Source organism: Bufo bufo, chromosome 1 (assembly GCF_905171765.1).
Source record: "Bufo bufo chromosome 1, aBufBuf1.1, whole genome shotgun sequence".
Lineage (NCBI taxonomy): Eukaryota > Metazoa > Chordata > Amphibia > Anura > Bufonidae > Bufo > Bufo bufo.
This window is the reverse complement of record NC_053389.1, coordinates 345,959,431-345,980,990: the sequence shown is the minus strand read 5'-3', so window position 1 is coordinate 345,980,990 and position 21,560 is coordinate 345,959,431. Positions and strand designations below refer to the sequence as shown.

At 46.1% G+C, this 21,560-nt stretch overlaps 1 protein-coding gene across 2 annotated transcripts in view; it reads left to right on the top strand.

Moving 5' to 3' along the window:
• The window catches only part of SLC23A1 (solute carrier family 23 member 1), a 434,941-nt gene that overhangs the window by 185,462 nt on the left and 227,919 nt on the right, over positions 1-21,560 (top strand). For both annotated transcript variants that reach the window (XM_040442715.1, XM_040442724.1), the window contains exon 5: positions 6,588-6,655. In XM_040442715.1, coding sequence (XP_040298649.1) covers positions 6,588-6,655 — 68 coding nt within the window. The remainder of the gene's footprint in view (positions 1-6,587; positions 6,656-21,560) is intronic.

Here is a 21,560-nt window from a genome sequence, read left to right as displayed (position 1 = left end):
GTTCCAGTTGGTGGGTGACGTGATGCCTGATTCTCTGCTATGACATGAAGACAGATTCTGCGCTGACATAAGGCCAGATTCTCTGTTACGGGACCGCTCTCCTCTGTCTGGGTGCCGGGGCCTAAATGTGTGACAGTGGCCTGTTCCAGTGGTGGGTGACGTGAAGCCTGATTCTCTGCTATGACATGAATACAGATTCTGCGCTGACATAAGGCAAGATTCTCTGTTACGGGACCTCTCTCCTCTGCCTGGGTGCCTGGGCCTAAATGTGTGACAGTGGCCTGTTCCAGTGGTGGGTGACGTGATGCCTGATTCTCTGCTATGACATGAAGACAGATTCTGCGCTGACATAAGGCCAGATTCTCTGTTACGGGACCTCTCTCCTCTGCCTGGGTGCCTGGGCCTAAATGTGTGACAGTGGCCTGTTCCAGTGGTGGGTGACGTGAAGCCTGATTCTCTGCTTTGACATGAAGACAGATTCTGCGCTGACATAAGGCCAGATTCTCTGTTACGGGACCGCTCTCCTCTGTCTGGGTGCCGGGGCCTAAATGTGTGACAGTGGCCTGTTCCAGTGGTGGGTGACGTGAAGCCTGATTCTCTGCTATGACATGAATACAGATTCTGCGCTGACATAAGGCCAGATTCTCTGTTACGGGACCTCTCTCCTCTGTCTGTGGGCCGGGGCCTAAATGTGTGACAGTGGCCTGTTCCAGTGGTGGGTGACGTGAAGCCTGATTCTCTGCTATGACATGAAGACTGATTCTGCGCTGACATGAAGCCAGATTCTCTGCTATGGCATGAAGAGACTGATTCTCTGCTGACATGAAGCCAGATTCTTTGCTATGGCATGAAGAGACTGATTCTCTGCTGACGTGAAGCCAGATTCTCTGCTGTGGGACCTCTGTCCAATTGATATTGGTTCATTTTTATTTTTTTAATTTTAATTTTAATTCATTTCCCTATCCATATTTGTTTACCTACATGTTGCTGCCTTTTGCAGCCCTCTAGCTCTTTCCTGGGCTGTTTTACAGCCTTTTTAGTGCCCAAAAGTTCGGGTCCCTATTGACTTCAATGGGGTTCGGGTTCGGGACGAAGTTCGGATCGGGTTCGGATCCCGAACCCGAACATTTCCGGGAAGTTCGGCCGAACTTCTCGAACCCGAACATCCAGGTGTTCGCTCAACTCTAGCTGTGCTGTCACAAAGTGTTAATTGTTTTTCTAACTGTGTGACTGGTACTTTCACTTTGTGGTCATCTAATAACCCTTATCTCTAAACTAAGAGGTCATAAACACTTACATAAGCCTCATTCTTATCAGTAAGATAAGGATTGAGCTTTGATGAATGTTTCTAATGTCAGAGAGCAGAGATAAGAAATCTGTCTTCTCCCCAGATGACTGAAAAGACAGAAAATCCACAGGCTGGTACTACAGCATCTAAGCTATAAACACAAAAAGGATTCCATATTTTTAATAAGACCAATTGAAAAAATGATTTTTAGCTTAAACTAAGTACATAATGCAATAATTAGAGATGAGCGAATCAAATCCCACAAAATGGAATTCGATCAGAATTTCAGGATAAATTTGATTTTCTTCGATGCCAAAATTCCTTGTGCTTTGTTAGCAAATCAATTTAACCTGAAATAGTGTAAAAAGCAAACAAAATACATACTTACCTCCTCCATTTGCTTGCGACGGGCCGCCAGCCGCCATCTTGATTGAAGATCTCGGCCGAAATCCCATGCTTGCACGTGAGATTTCGCTTCAGATCTTCAAGCAAGATGGCGGCATCCGGCCTGTCACGAGCAAATGGAGGCGGTAAGTTTGATTAAATTTTTTTAAGGTTCATTTCACACTGTTTTTACACTTAGATGCCGCGATCAAGCGAATTATTTTGTAAAATTCAGCGACTCTAGCCGAATCGAACTTTTCATAAATTCGCTCATCTCTAGCAATAATATAAAAAAATTGCCCCTAAAGGTGTACATAAACTTTAAGTTGCTGCTGATGGAGCTCGTGCTGCTCCTGCCACCCAACCCCGCTCCAGCATCATGGCAGTGGAACGTGAGTACAAAGGGCCCCCCGGTCAGACCTTTGTGAGGATGGGCGATGGCCCACATATGTAACGGCCAACTGACTACACAGTGTGTCTCAATATTAGTTTAGTTTATCCTCCCTCTCAGCAGGTGGGAAAAAAGGCCCGAATTTTGGAGTGGAAATGAGGGTCTAACATAGTGGAGAGCCAGTAGCCATCCCTCTGTCTAATGCTGATAATATGGCTGTCACTACGCAAGCAACTCGGCATGCATCTGGCCATTTGCGCAAGAGACTCAGACGGACTCCCTGTCTCCATCTCCACTGTATACTGCCACAGTATGTCAGGGTCATCTGCCTAGTCTTCCTCATCGCCCTCTAGCGCCTCCTGCTTATCTCCTGTCACTTGTGCAGAAAAACCACCCATTTCTGTATACATTGCATGTGCGTGAATGTCCCCATAGGGCTCAGGTGGTCATGAGATTTAGGCACCACATTTCCTGCCTCCTGGCCAGCCAGATTTATCAGCGTCTGCTCCAGGACATGAAGGAGTGGAATTACGTCTTTCATCCCGTAGTCCTGTCAATTGACAAATAAAGTGGTCTTAAAGGGCCTGAGCAAACGGCAGGTGTCACGCATGAGCTGCCACTGACTAAAGCAAAGTTACACAGGGGAGAGTTCCTGTCCGCCTGCATCATCAAGGAATCATTTACGGCCTTCCTCTGCTCGTATAGTTGGTCGAACATGTGGAGGGTGGCATTCCAATGGGTAGAAACATTGCTTATCAGGCGATGTTGTTGAATGCTATTCGGCCTTTGCAGCTCAAGGAGATCGTGTTTTGCAGTGTAAGAGTGGCTGAAGTTCATGCACAGTTTCCTGGCCATTTTCAGGATGTTTTGCAGTTGGATGGAAGACTTCAGGAACTGCTTTACAACCAGATTAAAGACGTGCTCCATGCAGGGCGCATGGGTCAGCCCTCCTTGACGCAGCACCAACATGATGTTCTTCCTGTAATCGGTGACCATCGTTTCGATTTTCAGTTAGTGAGGAGAGAGCCAGGATTCGATTTCCTCTTGAAGGATGCGGAGCAGTTCCTCCCCGATATGACTGCATTCGGTCAGGCAAACCAGGTGCAGAACAGAATAGCACCACCGTGCTCTGCACAGATGTTATGCTGGAGTAGCACTCTGAATTGTGCCTGCAGTGGAGCCTGAGGACAAGGTGAAGGATGAGGAGGCAGAGGAGGACATTGGCACAGGAATCACAGCTTGAGAACATGGAGACGGCAGTGTCGTCACCTGGCCAAGTTTCTGATGTTGCTGGGCAGGAACCACATTTACCTAGTGGGCTGTAACATATATTGTCCTTGACCTAGTTACAGCTCCACACGTCAGTGCTGCCATGAACTTTAGCAGACACCAACAGGCTCAAGGACTGGCCCACCCTCTGTTCAACATACGTGTGCAGGGCTGGTACAGCAATTTTGGAGAAGTAATGATGGCTTAGGACTTTCCACCTTGGCTCGGCACAAGCAATCAGTTCTCTGAAAGGTGCAGAGTTCACCACATGGAAAGGGAGGGACTGTAGTACCAGTCCGAGCACTTTCAGCTTCTGCGCTGTTGGATGAGTGTACACATACTGTTGTCTTTTTGCAATCGCCTTGGTGATCAATTGCTAATGAAATGAGTGACGAGGAGGACTAGTATATGATGGAGAAAAACCAGCGTCCTTCTGCTGAGTTGGTGGAATGTTGACTGCCGGAGAAGGGGTGTGGGCCTCTGGGAGATGCAGTGGTTGCTGCGTCAGACCGTACCACTACATTAGTGCCACAGTTTTCCCAGGCCACTTTATATGTTGATGCAGAGATGTGATGCCAACATTGGAACCCTGGCCACCCTTCGCCGTTCTGCCCACAGATTCTACAAACAGCCAAGCCAACGTCCTCCAGCATCTTGGTGAAAAATTGCCACACCGGCCAGTATGGCATTTTCCCCTCATCACTCCATGCTGACTGCTTGCTTTTGCTGCCTCAGTGAACCTGTGCACCGCTAGTTCTTTCCAGACAGATAAGCTCTTGAGTAGCAGATGGTCTACCCCGGGCACGTTTGGCTCCAGACCTCACACTGCTGCCACCCTGCTCACTCACGGTCACGCTACCACCCTGCTAGCTCAGCTTCTGCCTAACACACAAGCTGTCACTCTTATCTCCTGATGATTATGATGAAGCCCCCTCTTCATCCGAATCCCACGTGTGATCAGCTACATCATCATCCACTACTGTCTGCACATCATTGATGTTACCCTCACCAGTGTCAGGGCAGCGTGCCTGACTGCTCGCAAGACCAGCTCCCATGCGACTCATCATTGCTACTTGCCCACCTACCGGAGGAGGCAGCGGATCTATCTTCAACATCTTGGCTGGGCAGTAGCTGCTGACTTTCCTCAATAAGCTTGTCCTTGCTGAAAAGCAGAGTCGACGGCATACAATACTTTCCGAACAGAAAATGAAAGAGGCAGGTAGGGGAGCAGAGCTTGACCTGGGCCATGCCAGCTAAACGTGGTGTCAGAGGAACCCACCGATTCCTGGATGGGGGTGTCTGATGTCACTTGAGATGATGTTGAAGACTGAGTGAATTATTTAGGAATAGCTGGATTGCTGGTCAAAACTGATACCATCCCCCTACTGCTGCTACTTCTGCCAGCTACAGAAACATTTTGGCCACAGCCCGTTCCCTTAGAAGGGCCTGGCACCTGTCTGTCTGACATACTGTACTGTAACAGTAACTGTAAGTGTAAAATAGCAGTAGTGTCAGGGCAAAATTTAACAGCAGAATCAAGGATGAATGGATGTGCTTATAGCTAAAAAATCATAAAACCCCCAAAATTTGTAGTATCAGGCTGCAATTTCATCCCAATTACACAATTAAGGCTACTTTCACACTTGCGTTCAGAGCGGATCCGTCTGGTATCTGCACAGATGGATCCACACCTATAATGCAAACGATGGTATCCGTTCATAACGGATTCGTCTGCATTATATTTCTGAAAAAAATCTAAGTCTAATTGTTAGTCAGACGGATCCGTCCTGACTTTGCATTGAAAGTCAATGGGGGACAGATTCGTTTGAAATGGCACCATATTGTGTCAACGTCAAACGGATCCGTCCCCATTGACTTACATTGTAAGTCTGGACGGATGCGTTTGGCTCCGCACGGCCAGGCGGACACCAAAACGCTGCAAGCTGCGTTTGGGTGTCCGCCTGCTGAGCGGAATGGAGGCGGAACGGAGCCAAACTGAAGCATTCTGAGCGGATCCTTATCCACTCAGAATGCATTGGGGCTGTACGGATTCGTTTGGGGCCGCTTGTGAGAGCCTTCAAACGGAACTCACAAGCGGAACCCCGAACGCAAGTGTGAAAATAGTCTAAGGAGGATTGAATTATGTATAAAAGAATGTGTACACCCTAAAATCTGCAGTATCAAGCTACAATTTCACTCCAATTACACAATCAAGGATTAACAGATTGACCTATGTATAAAAGATTGTGAATACCCTAAAATCTGTATTATCAGACCACAATTTCACCCCAATAACAGACTCCAGGATTAATGCAATTACTTATGTATAAAAGAATGCAAACAACCTAAAATCAGTAGTATTAGAACACTTTTTAACCCCAATTAGTGCAGAAATGTGTAATATATTAGCTCTTATTAGACAAGCTTTACACTGTTCAATTGGCCCCTGCTCTCTTCTCTATAGTGTGGATAATGCCTCCCTATTATATCCCTACACTATCACTAAGCTGTCCCTAAACTGCTCAATAGTAATATTTTGTGACTAAAATCTGTCCTAATCACTGTCCCTAGTGCCTGTACGTCTCTCCCTGCACTAAGTTCACTGGAAAATGGCAGAGATCGGGCAGGAGGAGACTTTTTTTTATAGGGCTGTGACATAATAGGGGCTGGTTATCTGCTGATTGGCTGACTTCACAGCATTATGTGTGATTCCTCATTCATAGGCTTCTTACTTCCTCTTTTTAACATGTACAGCAGCCATTTTAGAAAAAAAAATCTGATTTGTTACCAGATTTTTCCTGACATTCGGACCAAATTCCACTTCATCAACTTCGATTCGCTCAACTCTAATTTACACCTTTGCGGGGCAATTTTTTAAGCCACCTTCTTATCAGTAAGATAAGGATTGAGCTTTAATAAGTATTTATAAGGTCTGGGAGAAAAGATAAGGAACTCGTGAGCTCCTTGCCTGACGGAGCAGAGAGAAAATTCAGATCCTGTTCGTAGAGCATCTCAGCTTTGAGACAATGTCCTAGGACGCGAAACAATCGTTGGCGGTTGATGCTGCATAGTGTGACCCGTACCTGTGTTGCCATGCTCTGTATCCACCAATAAAGTACTGGATTTTACCGGAGGAAGTGCTGCGGCTGCTGCCCTTTCTTTGTTAGTGAAGCACTTACATATAATCATGGATGTATTATACTTCAGCTCATTTCCTACTGCTAATGATATTAATGCAATATTTTTTTTCTTTAGCTGAAATTTATGGAAACGGAACTCTACCAGTTGATACATCACACATCTGGCAACCCAGAATAAGAGAGGTAAGTAGAGCTACCAATCTAACATTTACTGAAATTATTAAGATTTTTTTTGTACTGTATGTTATTACATGGTACATTCTGATTTAAACACTTGGTGGCAAAGAAAAAAATAAAGGAGTTCACAATTATAATTTACATGGTAACAAATTCTTTGTGAATGTTGAACAAAAAACTTTACTTCATATCTTCTATTCAATAACATAGTGCTGGATAAACATACTTGTCCCCTACCAGACATCCTATAATTGCAAATACATCAAAGCTGAATAAGGGTGCATTCAGACGACTGTATTTCTGGGTCCTTACAGACCCATTCATTTTAATGGGGCCGCAAAATATGCAGACAGCACAAAGTTCCATTTCCCGGCCCCGCAAAAATAGAGTATATCTATATAGGGCTGCACCTGTGCATTCCGCAAAATTCACGAGGCCGGTATCTATGTTCACTCCTGGGCCAGCGATCGCTGTGATTGGCCAGTCAGTGCAGACTAACCAATCATAGCGCTGAATGCTGTATTTGTCAGGGAGCTTGTCAGAGAAGGAAATCTCAGCTGCAGAGATTGTGAAGAAGTTAAAAAGTTATCTAAAAACCCTAGGAGATTGCAGCTGCAAAACCTGTGAAGAGGCTCTGTGTGAGGATAAAAGTTGAAAAATCCATACTGATCATCCACTGGGATCTCTGATATAAACCCTCTTATCTGCCCACACACCACTCCGCTAGTCACCCACCCACTAAGTTCTGTGACGCCACAGTCTGACACTATTATGGCCAGAAGGCATTTTACATCTGAGGAGGCATACACAATACTATGCTATGATACGGACACATCTTCATCCGAGTCTATTCCGATTACTCCCCCCGCCTCCCCCCCTGTCTGCGCCGTAGAGTTGTAGGTCCTGCTCTGCCTGAGCTGACATGGGTAGCAGCAGACAATTACATGATTTTCCTATTTTATGACTTAATGTCATGATTTTATGAAAGACACGGAGGCGAGTATTGCATTAACCCTTTCTTTACTGAACCACATAGCAGCAAAGAAAAAAGAATGAAAAACAACAGTAACCATGACAACAGCTCCTCCCACAGTCCCAGTATATAAGGACCCTCTCCAACTGGGATCCTCCTCTTTCTTTGTGTACTGCCATCAGATACAACTTGCTGATCAACGAACATCCAAGAACACAATGAACGAAGCAACCTTACACTTGAACTTGCTAACTGCAGCCACAACACCGACTGCAAAGAAAACAGGGCCTCTGAGCAGAGAAAACAATGACGAATGTTCCCGATGGTCTAGCTTCTTCAACCTATAGAAAAGAAATGTTTGATAAAGAGTTGGTAAATAAAGCGTCTGAGACTGCAATAACTGACAGGAAATCATAATCACAGGCAATCAGCAATCTAATCACAACAGGTCTAACAGAAAACACAAATCACAGTGAAAGGGGGGGCAATCAAGGGTGGAGCAATAATTCCCTCCGTGTCTTTCATAAAATCATGACTTTACGTCATAAAATAGGAAAATCATGTAATTTTATATCAAGACACGGAGGCTCATATTGCAAGTTTAAAGTTGGGCCACCACCGAAGAGAAAACATGAGGCGCTGGTCGAAAATAGAATTCCCGAAAGGTGGAGACTCGAGACCAGTCTGCCAATTTCATTACATCTTCTAAACGAGCCACAGCCACAGCCATGGACGTAGCCGCCGCCCCGCGGACTGAATGTGCGGTGAAAATGGATGTATCGATCCCTGAGAGAGAAAGGATCCACTTAACCCACCGGGAGAGCGTAACGCTGGTAACAGGGGTGAAAGAAATAAATAGCTGAGGGGAAACCGTAGATCGTACATCCGACGTGCGCGATTCGTATTCACGCAAGCAGGCGACAGGACACCGCTGCGGAGAAGAGGGAAAAGCGGGATAAGAAACAGAATGGATGTTAGTTTTTGTTCGCCTTTTAATGTAAAACGTAACGCCCTCCGGAGTGAACAAACGGGCATCATGATCCAACGCACGCACATCCGACACCCGCTTCCAAGAAATCAAGCAGAACAAGGTGACGAGTTTAGCTGACAACTGGCGAAGCGACAACTGTCCGTTAGAAGGCCAAGCGACCCAAAAATTTTGGACAAACGAAACATCCCAAGTCGCGGAAAAACGCGGTCTCGGTGGTCGGGCAAGGCGAGAACCACGGAGTAGCCTACACACAAGAGGGTGTTGACCCGCTAGGCATCCATCAAAACCATAATGTCTGGAAGAAATAGCGGACCTGTATAAAATAATAGTGCGATAAGCCTTACCTTCTTCAAACAGGGACGGAAGGAAAAGCAACAACGAAGTTACAGTTGCCTCAACAGGATCCAGATCCCGAATGACGCACCAGCGTGCCCAAGTAGCCCAGGTTGCTCGATAGGCCCGTCTAGTACTGGGGGCCCATGCACTCTCCAGTAGGAGTCTAGTTGTCTCCGAAACGCCCGTGATGTCCCAGGGACCCCTGACACCCTGCAAGCAAGGAGTCGCAGGGATCCCTCCTGGAGTAGAGGATTAGGGAGATCGGATGGCCCTTTGAGAAGTTCCGGGAAAAATTGTAGGGGGAGGGGCTCTTCTATGAGCAACTCTAAAAGTTGGGGGAACCAAGATTGGGTCCTCCAAAAGGGCAGGATCAGCACCAGTTCGGCTGACTGGCGACGAATCTGGACTAATACCCGAGGGATTAGAGCGAAAGGCGGAAATGCGTACAAGAGGGTCCCCGTCCACTGCTGGAGGAAAGCATCCACCGCCTCTGCCTCCGGATCTGGTCACCAACTGTAATACCTGGGTAATTGTGTGTTCAACCGTGACGTGAATAGGTCTGTAGAGAAAGGGCCCCAACAAGATGAAATGGTGGAGAAAATTGTCACATCTAACTTCCAGTCGCTGGAATTGGAGATGTAACGTGAACTCTAGTCAGCGAGAGTATTGTGGAGGCCTGGGAGATACACCGCCACCACAGTGATGTGTCTGGCCAAACAGAAATCCCAGAAATCTTTCGCTAAGTGCGTTAAAACGGATGAACGAGTGCCTCCCATGTAGTTGACGTATCGGACCGCCGACACGTTGTCCATGCGGCGCCTGATACAGGACCTGACTGTGCCATTGACGAAACTGCGTATCACAAAGGATCCCGCAAGGAGCTCCAGGGCATTGATGTGGATTCGTGCCTCGTCTGGAAACACCGTTGCAATGAGCCCCCCAACCATGAAGGCTGGCATCCGACTCTCTTACCAAATCCGGTTGGGGTCCGAAGATCGCCCTGCCATTCCACACCGAGAGATTGTGGATCCACCACATTAACTTGTGCCTCGTTTTCGTGTCCAAGGTGAGAGTATCGGCATACGATGCTCCCGTCCGAAGATGCACAATCTGGAGGTGTTGCAAGGCTCGATAGTGTAGAGGAGCTGGGAAAATTGCCTGAATGGACGACACCAAAAGGCCAATTATTCACGCCAGATGGCGAAGGAACAACTGGGGAAGCGCAAGGGAATGCCGTATCTCCTTGCGAATAGCCTGGACCTTCGTCTGAGGAAGACTGAGAGTCTTCCTGGATGTAATTTATGGTAAAGCCCAAAAATTCCATGGACGTGGAGGGACTCAGACAAGATTTTTCTCGGTTAACGATAAAACCGAGACTGGAGATGAGTGCCATGGACATGTTCAAGTGCTACTGGAGGACAGAAGGACTCTGGGCCATGAGGAGGCTATCGTCCAGATAAATGATTAATCGGACTCCCTGGCCGCGGAGCCAAGCTACCACTGGGCGCATCAGATTGGTGAAACACCAGGGAGCGGACGAGAGGCTGAATGGCAGGCACGTGAAGCGCCATATCTGATCGTTCCAACAAAAACGTCCTATTGAGATTGATAACGGGGCGCATCAGGCCCCCCTTTTTTTGTACCAGGAAAATGTTGCTGACGACCCCCGAATGGCTCTCGGGAGCCCGTTTTATCGCCCCTTTTTGGTAAAGAGCCGCTAGCTCCGCGTGGACGAGAGCGCGTGCCTGATCGGACAACCACAGTGGGTGTGCAGGAGGTAGGCTTGCCGGGGTAGCTACAAGATCTACCTTGAAACCCCTGACCGTGGACAGGACCCAAGGGTCGGAGGTGACCTTTGACCAAGCATGTGAAAAAAGCTGGAGTCTGCCCCCGACGCAAACAGCAGAAGAATTCAGAGGATGAGAACTTACCATACGGGCGTCTGGAACCGCAGGATAGGAAGAACGAAGGCTGATATCTTGGGTCTTGTAGAGATGGCCTGTATGTAAAGGAGCCTCTACCCGAGCCTCAAGTCTGAAGAGAGGACCGGCCGGACAGGTGGCCCCTCGAACTGCCGGCCCTGGTGGAAAAACGGTTCTGAAACACCTTGCGCATGGATGTCTGCGCCTTGTCTAAGGCCGTAAAGGCCCCCACATATTTGCCCAGTTCCTTTATAAAGGAGTCACCAAATAAGAGACCCTGGGCATCTTTGTCCGACTCAGTCAGAGCCAAATTGGCCCATTATAGCCTTGTGCCTCTCTATGGCGAGGGATGTATTGATGTTCCCTACAATACAGATGGCCCTCTGAACCCATCCCCTGAGCTCCTCAGGATCCACCTGTTTGTTGTCCGCTTTAGCGGATTCTGTTAAATCAAATATTTTTGCCAGAGGACCAGTTATATCCAGTAACTTGTCCTGACATGCCCTCAGTGCAGAGTCTAAGCCTTTGCGAGGGTTGAAACCCGTCTTAGCTAAAAATTGCACCTTCTTAGGATCAACCGTATGGGTTTCACAAATTTTGTTGGGAATTAGTGGCCGTGGACACTCAGCCCGCAGTTTACTGCGAGCTTCCTTAGTGAGAGGTTTACGAATCATAGCCTCTAAATATTGCGCCACATACGTGGCCGGGAGCCACTCTGAGGACCGAGGGTGGTGCAGTGTGTCAGGGTCGAACAACGGTTCGCCCGCCGGGTCCGTAAGGGTAACGGTGGAACCTAAGGCTACATCAGAATGTGCGCCAGTAGACTGCACTGCAGGTGAGGGGTCTCCCTGTGTGGAAGGATCCACCACTAAATCCACCAATTCCTCCTCTGAGTCGTGCAAAGACTCCAAACGTGCCTCCTCCTCAGACTCCCTATCGGACTCAGAATCTGACTCAAGCCGTGTTCGGGCCGATTTCCATAACCGTGGTCTTTCTGCCTGGCGCGAACAGGCTCTCTTACGCGATCCAAGGGCGTTATTATGGGATGGGTTACAACCATCAGTCAAATAAGTTCTGGAGGCAGAAGGAGGTGGTAATGTAGGCAAATTTAACCCTCGGTGAGCCGTCTGAGGCTGGGCTATCAAATCTTGTGAGATAGAGTGGGTGAGGGCGGAGGACATAGAGCCCATGGCCGTCATTATAGCATTTGATATGGATTGTTGCAGGGCCAAGGTCTGAGCCTCTGATGTAGATGGACCCCTTCCCCTCATGGGGGGGGGGGGGGGGGGCATGATCCTTAGAAGGATAATCCTGCAGGGCTGAAGCAGGGGAAGATGCCCCAATTGTGGGCTGGTTTGACATACTGAATTTGCTGACGGAAGTAGGTCACCCCAAGCCAGTACAAGCAAGGATAGCTAAGGAGAGAGCCCCCCAAACGAAAATTATTCTGCACAAGACCTGAGTGCGCCAGACAACCGTTTCCGTCAGTCCGCAGGGCAGGATGGAGCAAGATTCGCAAAAACCGTGCAATATAACGGGCGAGAACAGGCCAGCCGAAGGACCCAAAATGGCGCCCGATATTCTTGCGCGATATCGCCAGAATACGGAGCACCCAGCGTAGCCGACCCAGCGCAGAGAGAATGGAGGCAAGATCCCACGAGAACACCGTTCGTGGCCGAGATACAAGCGCGCGAAGGGGAGAAGAAGGAAGGAAGGAAAGATGGCGCCTGGCCCAACCAGACCGCAGGTAAACAAGTATGTTACCAAGGCGCCGGACACAACACAAAACCCCCCGGAAGGAAGGGGCGATGAGGAGTCAGAACCCTGAAAAAAATCTGGGGTTAGAGGTGACAAGAACCTATGGGAGTAATAAATCCATAAATCAATAATATAACTATCGAGACAGGGACATAGGGACAAACCCCCCTTACTGGGGGGAACTAACCAATAAACTGTACCAAAGATGAGAAAGTATACTTATCTGTGGTAGCAGCAAACAAAGAGGAGGATCCCAGTTGGAGAGGGTCCTTATATACTGGGACTGTGGGAGGAGCTGTTGTCATGGTTAATGTTGTTTTTCATTCTTTTTCTTTGCTGCTATGTGGTTCAGTAAAGAAAGGGTTAATGCAATATGAGCCTCCGTGTCTTGATATAAAATTACAACCCCCAACTGCCTGATTTTACTTCCATCCCAGGCCTTAAATTTAACACCCCAGAATTCAAGGCCCTCATTTTTTTTTTCTCAGATTCCTTTATAAATGTAATGGTTGAGCAGACTAACATTTATGCTGCTCAGTTCATTACCCAGAATCTCAGCTCTTTCTATGCCAAAGGCCAACATTGGACACCCACAAATGCAGCAGAACTACGCAAATTTTGGGGCATATTTCTTATCTTTGGCATCATAAAAAAGCTGAGTACTAGTAGTTATTGGTCCCCAGATATATTATACAGTACCCCCCTCTACCGCACACTTATGAGCCGAACAAGTTTTCAGGCTATCCTCAAATTCCTTCACTTCACGTATAATAGTCTCTGTCCATCACCCGAAGACCCAAATTTTGATGAATTCTATCAAATAAGGCCACTAATTAATCATTATTCTAGCACCTTTTCCCAATTTAGTATGCCAGAGCAAAATATTGCAGTAGATGAATCCCTTGTTCATTTTAAAGGGAGGATAAAATTTAGGCAATATGTCCCAAATAAAAGGGCCCAGTATGGTATTAAAGGGTTTGTCTCACTTCAGTAAGTTGCATTTATCATGTAGAGAAAGTTAATACAAGACGATTACCAATGTATTGTTATTATCCATATTTTTTCCTTTGCTGGCTGGATTAAGTTTTCTATCACATTATACACTGCTCGTTTCCATGGTTACAGACCACCAGTGGTGGTTGTGCTTGCACAATATAGGAAAAAGCACTAGCCTATATGCGGTCCCATGGTCCTTGCCACCAGAAAGGCTGATGCTTTTTCCTATACTGTGCAAGCACGGCCACCACTGATGGATTGCAGGGTGGTCTGTAACCATGGAAACGAGCAGTATATAATGTGATGTAAAATGAATCCTGCCAGCAAAGAAGCAATATGGATAATAACAATATGTAAGTAGGTGGCTTGCATTAACTTTCTGTACATGATAAATGCAACTTACTGAAGTGACGCAACCCCTTTAAAGTCTATAAGATCTATGAGAGTGCCATCGGGTATACCTACTGTTTCCAAATCTGAGGGGAAAGGACAGTAAAATTAAGCCACCAGAATGCCCCTTAGTGCTAGAGATTAGTGGAAAGATTGTATGGGATCTTACACATCCTCTACTAGACAAAGGGTATCACTTATATATACGGTAGATAAATTCTATAATAGTTTCCCTTTGCTGAAAGCCATTTTGTCTAGAGCCACTGCAGCCTGTGGCACAATTCGTAAGAATCAGAGGGGCCTCCTCAAAACTTTCCTGGGACTATCAATTAGTGTGCAGGGCTGTCTGCAGCGAACATCTGCTGCTTGTGAAATATAGGGATAAGGCTTATTGCACACGACAGTATATTTTCACGGTCCGCAAAACGGGGTCCCGTTTTTCCGTGATCCGTGACCGTTTTTTCGTCCGTGGGTCTTCCTTGATTTTTGGAGGATCCACGGACATGAAAAAAAAGTCGTTTTGGTGTCCGCCTGGCTGTGCGGAGCCAAACGGATCCGTCCTGAATTACAATGCAAGTCAATGGGGACGGATCCGTTTGACGTTGACACAATATGGTGCCATTTCAAACGGATCCCCATTGACTTTCAATGTAAAGTCAGGAGTCCCTTTTATACCATCGGATCGGAGTTTTCTCCAATCCGATGGTATATTTTAACTTGAAGCGTCCCCATCACCATGGGAACGCCTCTATGTTAGAATATACTGTCGGATATGAGTTAGATCGTGAAACCTCATTTCCGACAGTATATTCTAACACAGAGGCGTTCCCATGGTGATGGGGACGCTTCTAGTTAGAATATACTACAAACTGTGTACATGACTGCCCCCTGCTGCCTAGCAGTATCCGATCTCTTACAGGGGGCCGTGATCAGCACAATTAACCCCTCAGGTGCCGCACCTGAAGGGGTTAATTGTACTATCATATCCCCCTGTAAGAGATCAGGGCTGCCAGGCAGCAGGGGGCAGACCCCCCCCCCTCCCCAGTTTGAATATCATTGGTGGCCAGTGCGGCCCCCCCCCCTTCCTCCCTCTATTGTAATAATTCGTTGGTGGCACAGTGTGCGCCCCCCCCCCTTCCTCCCTCTATTGTAATAAATCGTTGGTGGCACAGTGTGCGCCCCCCCCCCTTCCTCCCTCTATTGTAATAAATCGTTGGTGGCACAGTGTGCGCCCCCCCCTTCCTCCCTCTATTGTAATAAATCGTTGGTGGCACAGTGTGCGCCCCCCATCGGCCCCCCCTCCCTCTATAGCATTAACAACATTGGTGGCCAGTGTGCGGCCTCCCATCTCCCCCCCCGATCATTGGTGGCAGCGGGTTACTAGCAATAGTACAATAGTAAAAGATTCATACTTACCTGGGAGCTGCGATGTTCGTGTCCGGCCGGGAGCTCCTCCTACTGGTAAGTGACAGTTCATTTAGCAATGCGCCGCACAGACCCTGTCACTTACCAGTAGGTGGAGCTCCCGGCCGGATACGAACATCGCAGCAGCCACCAGCAGGTAAGTATGAATCTTCTACTATTGTACTATTGCTAAGTAACCATGGCAACCAGGACTGTAGTAGCGTCCTGGTTGCCATGGTTACCGATCGGAGCCCCAGCGATTAAACTGGGACTCCGATCGGAACTCCGCTGCCACCAATGATGGGGGGGGGGGAGATGGGAGGCCGCACACTGGCCACCAATGTTGTTAATGCTATAGAGGGAGGGGGGGCCGATGGGGGCGCACACTGTGCCACCAACGAATTATTACAATAGAGGGAGGGAGGGGGGGGGGCGCACACTGTGCCACCAACGAATAATTACAATAGAGGGAGGGGGGGCCGCACTGGCCACCAACCTATTATTACAATAGAGGGGGGGATGGCCGCACTGGCCACCAATGATATTCAAACTGGGGAGGGGGGGAGGGTCTGCCCCCTGCTGCCTGGCAGCCCTGATCTCTTACAGGGGGATATGATAGTACAATTAACCCATTCAGGTGCCGCACCTGAAGGGGTTAATTGTGCTGATCACGGCCCCCTGTAAGAGATCGGGTGCTGCCAGGCAGCAGGGGGCAGTCTTGTACACAGTTTGTAGTGTATTCTAACTAGAAGCGTCCCCATCACCATGGGAACGCTTCTGTGTTAGAATATACTGTCGGTTCTGAGTTTTCACGAAGTGAAAACTCAGCTATGAAAAAGCTTTTATGCAGACGGATCTTCGGATCCGTCTGTATAAAAAGTAACCTACGGCCACGGATCACGGACACGGATGCCAATCTTGTGTGCATCCGTGTTCTTTCACGGACCCATTGACTTGAATGGGTCCGTGAACCGTTGGCCGTGAAAAAAATAGGACAGGTCCTATTTTTTTCACCGCCAGGAAACACGGATCTCGGATGCGGCTGCAAAACGGTGCATTTTCCGTTTTTTCCACGGACCCATTGGAAGTCATGGGGTCCGCGAAAAAAAACGGAAAACGGCACAACGGCCACGGGTGCACACAACGGTCGTGTGAAAGAGGCCTAAGTGAGATGTCCTGATTTTAACCACAATCCATGATGGCAGCATCACCCTTATCCCTGTACGTGGGAAGCCAACAAACCTGTTTGAATACGGGAGTATAAAAAATTCATGGGTTGCGTGGACCTTTCAGATCAGTTCATCAAGCCATACAGGGAGTGCAGAATTATTAGGCAAGTTGTATTTTTGAGGATTAATTTTATTATTGAACAACAACCATGTTCTCAATGAACCCAAAAAAACTCATTAATATTAAAGCTGAATATTTTTGGAAGTAGTTTTTAGTTTGTTTTTAGTTTTAGCTATTTTAGGGGGATATCTGTGTGTGCAGGTGACTATTACTGTGCATAATTATTAGGCAACTTAACAAAAAACAAATATATACCCATTTCAATTATTTATTTTTACCAGTGAAACCAATATAACATCTCAACATTCACAAATATACATTTCTGACATTCAAAAACAAAACAAAAACAAATCAGTGACCAATATAGCCACCTTTCTTTGCAAGGACACTCAAAAGCCTGCCATCCATGGATTCTATCAGTGTTTTGATCTGTTCACCATCAAAATTGCGTGCAGCAGCAACCACAGCCTCCCAGACACTGTTCAGAGAGGTGTACTGTTTTCCCTCCTTGTAAATCTCACATTTGATGATGGACCACAGGTTCTCAATGGGGTTCAGATCAGGTGAACAAGGAGGCCATGTCATTAGATTTTCTTCTTTTATACCCTTTTTTGCCAGCCACACTGTGGAGTACTTGGACGTGTGTGATGGAGCATTGTCCTGCATGAAAATCATGTTTTTCTTGAAGGATGCAGACTTCTTCCTGTACCACTGCTTGAAGATGGTGTCTTCCAGAAACTGGCAGTAGGATTGGGAGTTGAGCTTGACTCCATCCTCAACCCGAAAAGGCCCCACAAGCTCATCTTTGATGATACCAGCCCAAACCAGTACTCCACCTCCACCTTGCTGGCGTCTGAGTCGGACTGGAGCTCTCTGCCCTTTACCAATCCAGCCACGGGACCATCCATCTGGCCCATCAAGACTCACTCTCATTTCATCAGTCCATAAAACCTTAGAAAAATCAGTCTTGAGATATTTCTTGGCCCAGTCTTGACGTTTCAGCTTGTGTGTCTTGTTCAGTGGTGGTCGTCTTTCAGCCTTTCTTACCGTGGCCATGTCTCTGAGTATTGCACACCTTGTGCTTTTTGGCACTCCAGTGATGTTGCAGCTCTGAAATATGGCCAAACTGGTGGCAAGTGGCATCTTGGCAGCTTCACGTTTGACTTTTCTCAGTTCATGGGCAGTTATTTTGCGCCTTGGTTTTTCCACACGCTTCTTGCGACCCTGTTGACTATTTTGAATGAAACGCTTGATTGTTCGATGATCACGCTTCAGAAGCTTTGCAATTTTAAGAGTGCTGCATCCCTCTGCAAGATATCTCACTATTTTTGACTTTTCTGAGCCTTTCAAGTCCTTCTTTTGACCCATTTTGCCAAAGGAAAGGAAGTTGCCTAATAATTATGCACACCTGATATAGGGTGTTGATGTCATTAGACCACACCCCTTCTCATTACAGAGATGCACATCACCTAATATGCTTAATTGGTAGTAGGCTTTCGAGCCTATACAGCTTGGAGTAAGACAACATGCATAAAGAGGATGATGTGGTCAAAATACTCATTTGCCTAATAATTCTGCACGCAGTGTACAACACCATGCACAAAACAGTAACAAAAATACTCTGTATACTGTTGGCAACTGGAAAAGTACTAGAAGAAGAGTCTCTTTGACCTTGTTTGCACAGCTGGGTGAGAGGAATGAATATAGGAGATATGATTTGCCATTTTTTTGCTAAGCTTTTTTGGGCCTATATTTTATGGAATGGTGGGTAGGTTGGTAGTGGGAACTGCCATTCCTCCTCCCCCCAGTATGGGATTTCCAGCTTTTCCTTAGTCACCTCACTATAAATTCTCACAATGCCCCTTAAATACCATGAGGGGTGTCACTTTCCACAAACTAAAAGTTCTTGCTATACCCCTAGATGAATTCCTTGAGGGTGTAGTCTCCAAAATGGGGTCACTTCAAGCTGGTTTCTTTCTTTGGGCTTACCTCAAAGATTCTGCATTTGTCCAGCAAAATCTGCCCTCCAAAATCCAAATAGTTCTCCTTCCCTTCCAGGCTTAGTTGTGCTCCCATACAGCAGTTTATGACTACATATGGGGTATTGCCTTATTCAGGAGAAAATGCGTAACAAACCACGGGGTTGTCTATGAATTCCCTGTGAAATGGCAAAATATGGGGCTAAAGCTATATTTCATTGGAAATTTGTTTTATATTTTAATTTTATGGCTCAGTTTTGATAAATTCGGTGAAACACCTATTGGGCCAAAACAATCACTGCACCCCTAGATAAATTCCTTGAGGGGTGTAGTTTCCAAAATGGGGGGGTTTACACTGTTGAGTTACCTCTGGGTCTCTGCAAATGTGACATGGGGTCCCAAAAGCATTCCAACAAAATCTGCCCTCCAAATTCCTAATAACTCTCCTTCCCTTCCAAGCCTTGCTGTGTGGCCATACAGCAGTTAATGACCACATATGGGGTATTGTCATATTCAAGAGAAAATACGTAACAACATGAATTTTGTCTTTTTACTCCTTGTGAAGTGGCAAAATAGGGGGCTAAAGCTACATTTCATAGAAAAAATTTAATTTTATAACTCAGTGTTGATAAATTCTGTGAAACACCTGTGGGGCCAAAACAGTCAATACACCTCTAGATAAATTCCTTGAGGGGTTTAGGTTTCCAAAATGGGGTCACTTTTGGAGTTCTTTCACTGTACAGTTACCCCTGGGTCTCTGCAAATGCTACATGGTGTCCTAAAAGCATTCCAGCAAATTCTGCCCTCCAAAAACCACATGGCGCGCCTTTCATTCTGACCCCTATCGTGTTCCTATAAAGAGATTTACGACCACATATGGAGTGTTTCTGTAAACTGCAGAATCAGGGTAATGAATATTGAGGTTTGTTTTGCTGTTAACCCTTGCTGTGTTACAGGAAAAATTGGTTAAATTGGAAAATCTGCACACAAAAAAAGTGAGATTTTAAAATTTCCCCTCCATTTTGCTTAAATTGCTGTGGAAAACCTAAAAATAATTTTTTAAGAATTTTATAGTTTTACTTTCTAAAATTGGGTCATTTATGGGTGGTTTCTATTATGTAAGCCCCACAAAGTGACTCCATAACTGAACTGGTTCTTAAAAAAGTCGGTTTTGGAAATTTTCTTAAAAAATGTAAAATTTGCTTCTAAAATTCTAAGCCTTCTAACAAAAAACAAACAAAAAAATGACATTTACAAAATGATGCCAACATAAAGTTGACTTATGGTAAATGTAAAGTAGTAAGTATTTCATGAGGTGTCACTATCTGTCTTAAAAGCAGAGAAATTCAAATTTTGAAAATTGTAGTGAATTTTTTAAAATTTTCTACAAATTTTGGGTTTGTTTAAACATAAAGGTAAAACATGTCAACTCAAATTCACCACTAACATAATGTGTCTCGAGAAAACCATCTCAGAATCGCTTGGTTAAGTAAAAGTGTTCCAAAATTATTACCAGATTAAGTGACACAGGTCAGATTTGAAAAATAGGGCTCCCGCATATGGTCCAAGCTGGCTGTCACTTGAAGGGGTTAAAGGTGTCTTCCAGTTCTATGTAAATATTAATAATGATATAATGATAATTTATGCTACTTATGAATTTGCAATGCATGCATATTTCTTTGAAGGGAGAATTATTGTTTACATTTAGAGGCTTTCTATTGGCATTGTTGGACTAATGTGCATTGGGCCCAGCAGGGGAATTGATTCTGAAGGCCCCCTTGCATTGATGCAAAAAACAATGTTCAATTTAGTTTTGAATTCAAGCAGTTCTCAAAGTGTGCTGCCATATATTACACACATGAATACACATATCACAAGATACACATACACTGATCAGTTATAACAGGGATTCCCAACCTGCGGCACTAAAGATGTTGCAAAACTACTACTTCCAGCATGCCCAGACAGCCCACAACTATCAGGGTATCTTGGGAGTTGTAGTTTTGCAACAGCTGGAGGGCCGCAGGTTGGGCATTCCTGAATTATAACAATAAAACCAATAACATTGATTATCTTATGACAATGGCAGTTGTCAAGGGGTGGGATATATCATTCTTGAAGATGATACATTGAAAGCATGAAAAATGGGCAAGTTCAAGAATATGAGCAACTTGACAAGAGCCAAACTTCTAGATTACTGGGTCACAGTAGCTAAAAATAGCAGGTTGTATGGGGATGTTCCCAGTATGCAGTGCTTGGTACCAAACACAATTGGTTTAGGGATGAACGAGTGGTCAGACAACAGGATCATTAGCAAGCAAAATGGCTCAAAGTAGCAAAGGCTAGATGACCTGCTTCATTCCCACAGGTACTGTGAGACAAACTGCTGAGAAAGTTGTTATTGGCCTTGATAAAATAGTGAAGTGAAGTTTGCAGTGTATGGAGCTGCATAACCCAAAACTTATTGTACAATGTGCACAAGATCATCAGAACTGGACTATGGAAAAAGATGGTGGCCTTGTCTGATGAATTACATTTCCTTTAACCCTTTCCCAACATAATAGTCCTGAACGGAGCTGGCTTCCATAGCACCTGCGGCTAATTTCCGTGACCGGCAGCAATGCCAATGGCAGACATTTAACTTCTCAGATGCCGTGGTCAAACCTGACCACGGCACCTGAGAGCCTGTATTACAAGAAGCACATACTTCCGGTAATGCTACGGCTCCCCCGTGTGGTGATTGGAAGAGCTGAAGCTTGCATGTGGCAGCCCCTGTCATAGATAATGACAGGAGGCTGCTGTATAGTGTTTCCTATGGAACCCCTGTCTGCAGCAGGGCTCCATGGGAAACTAGTAACTTTCTCATAGACTC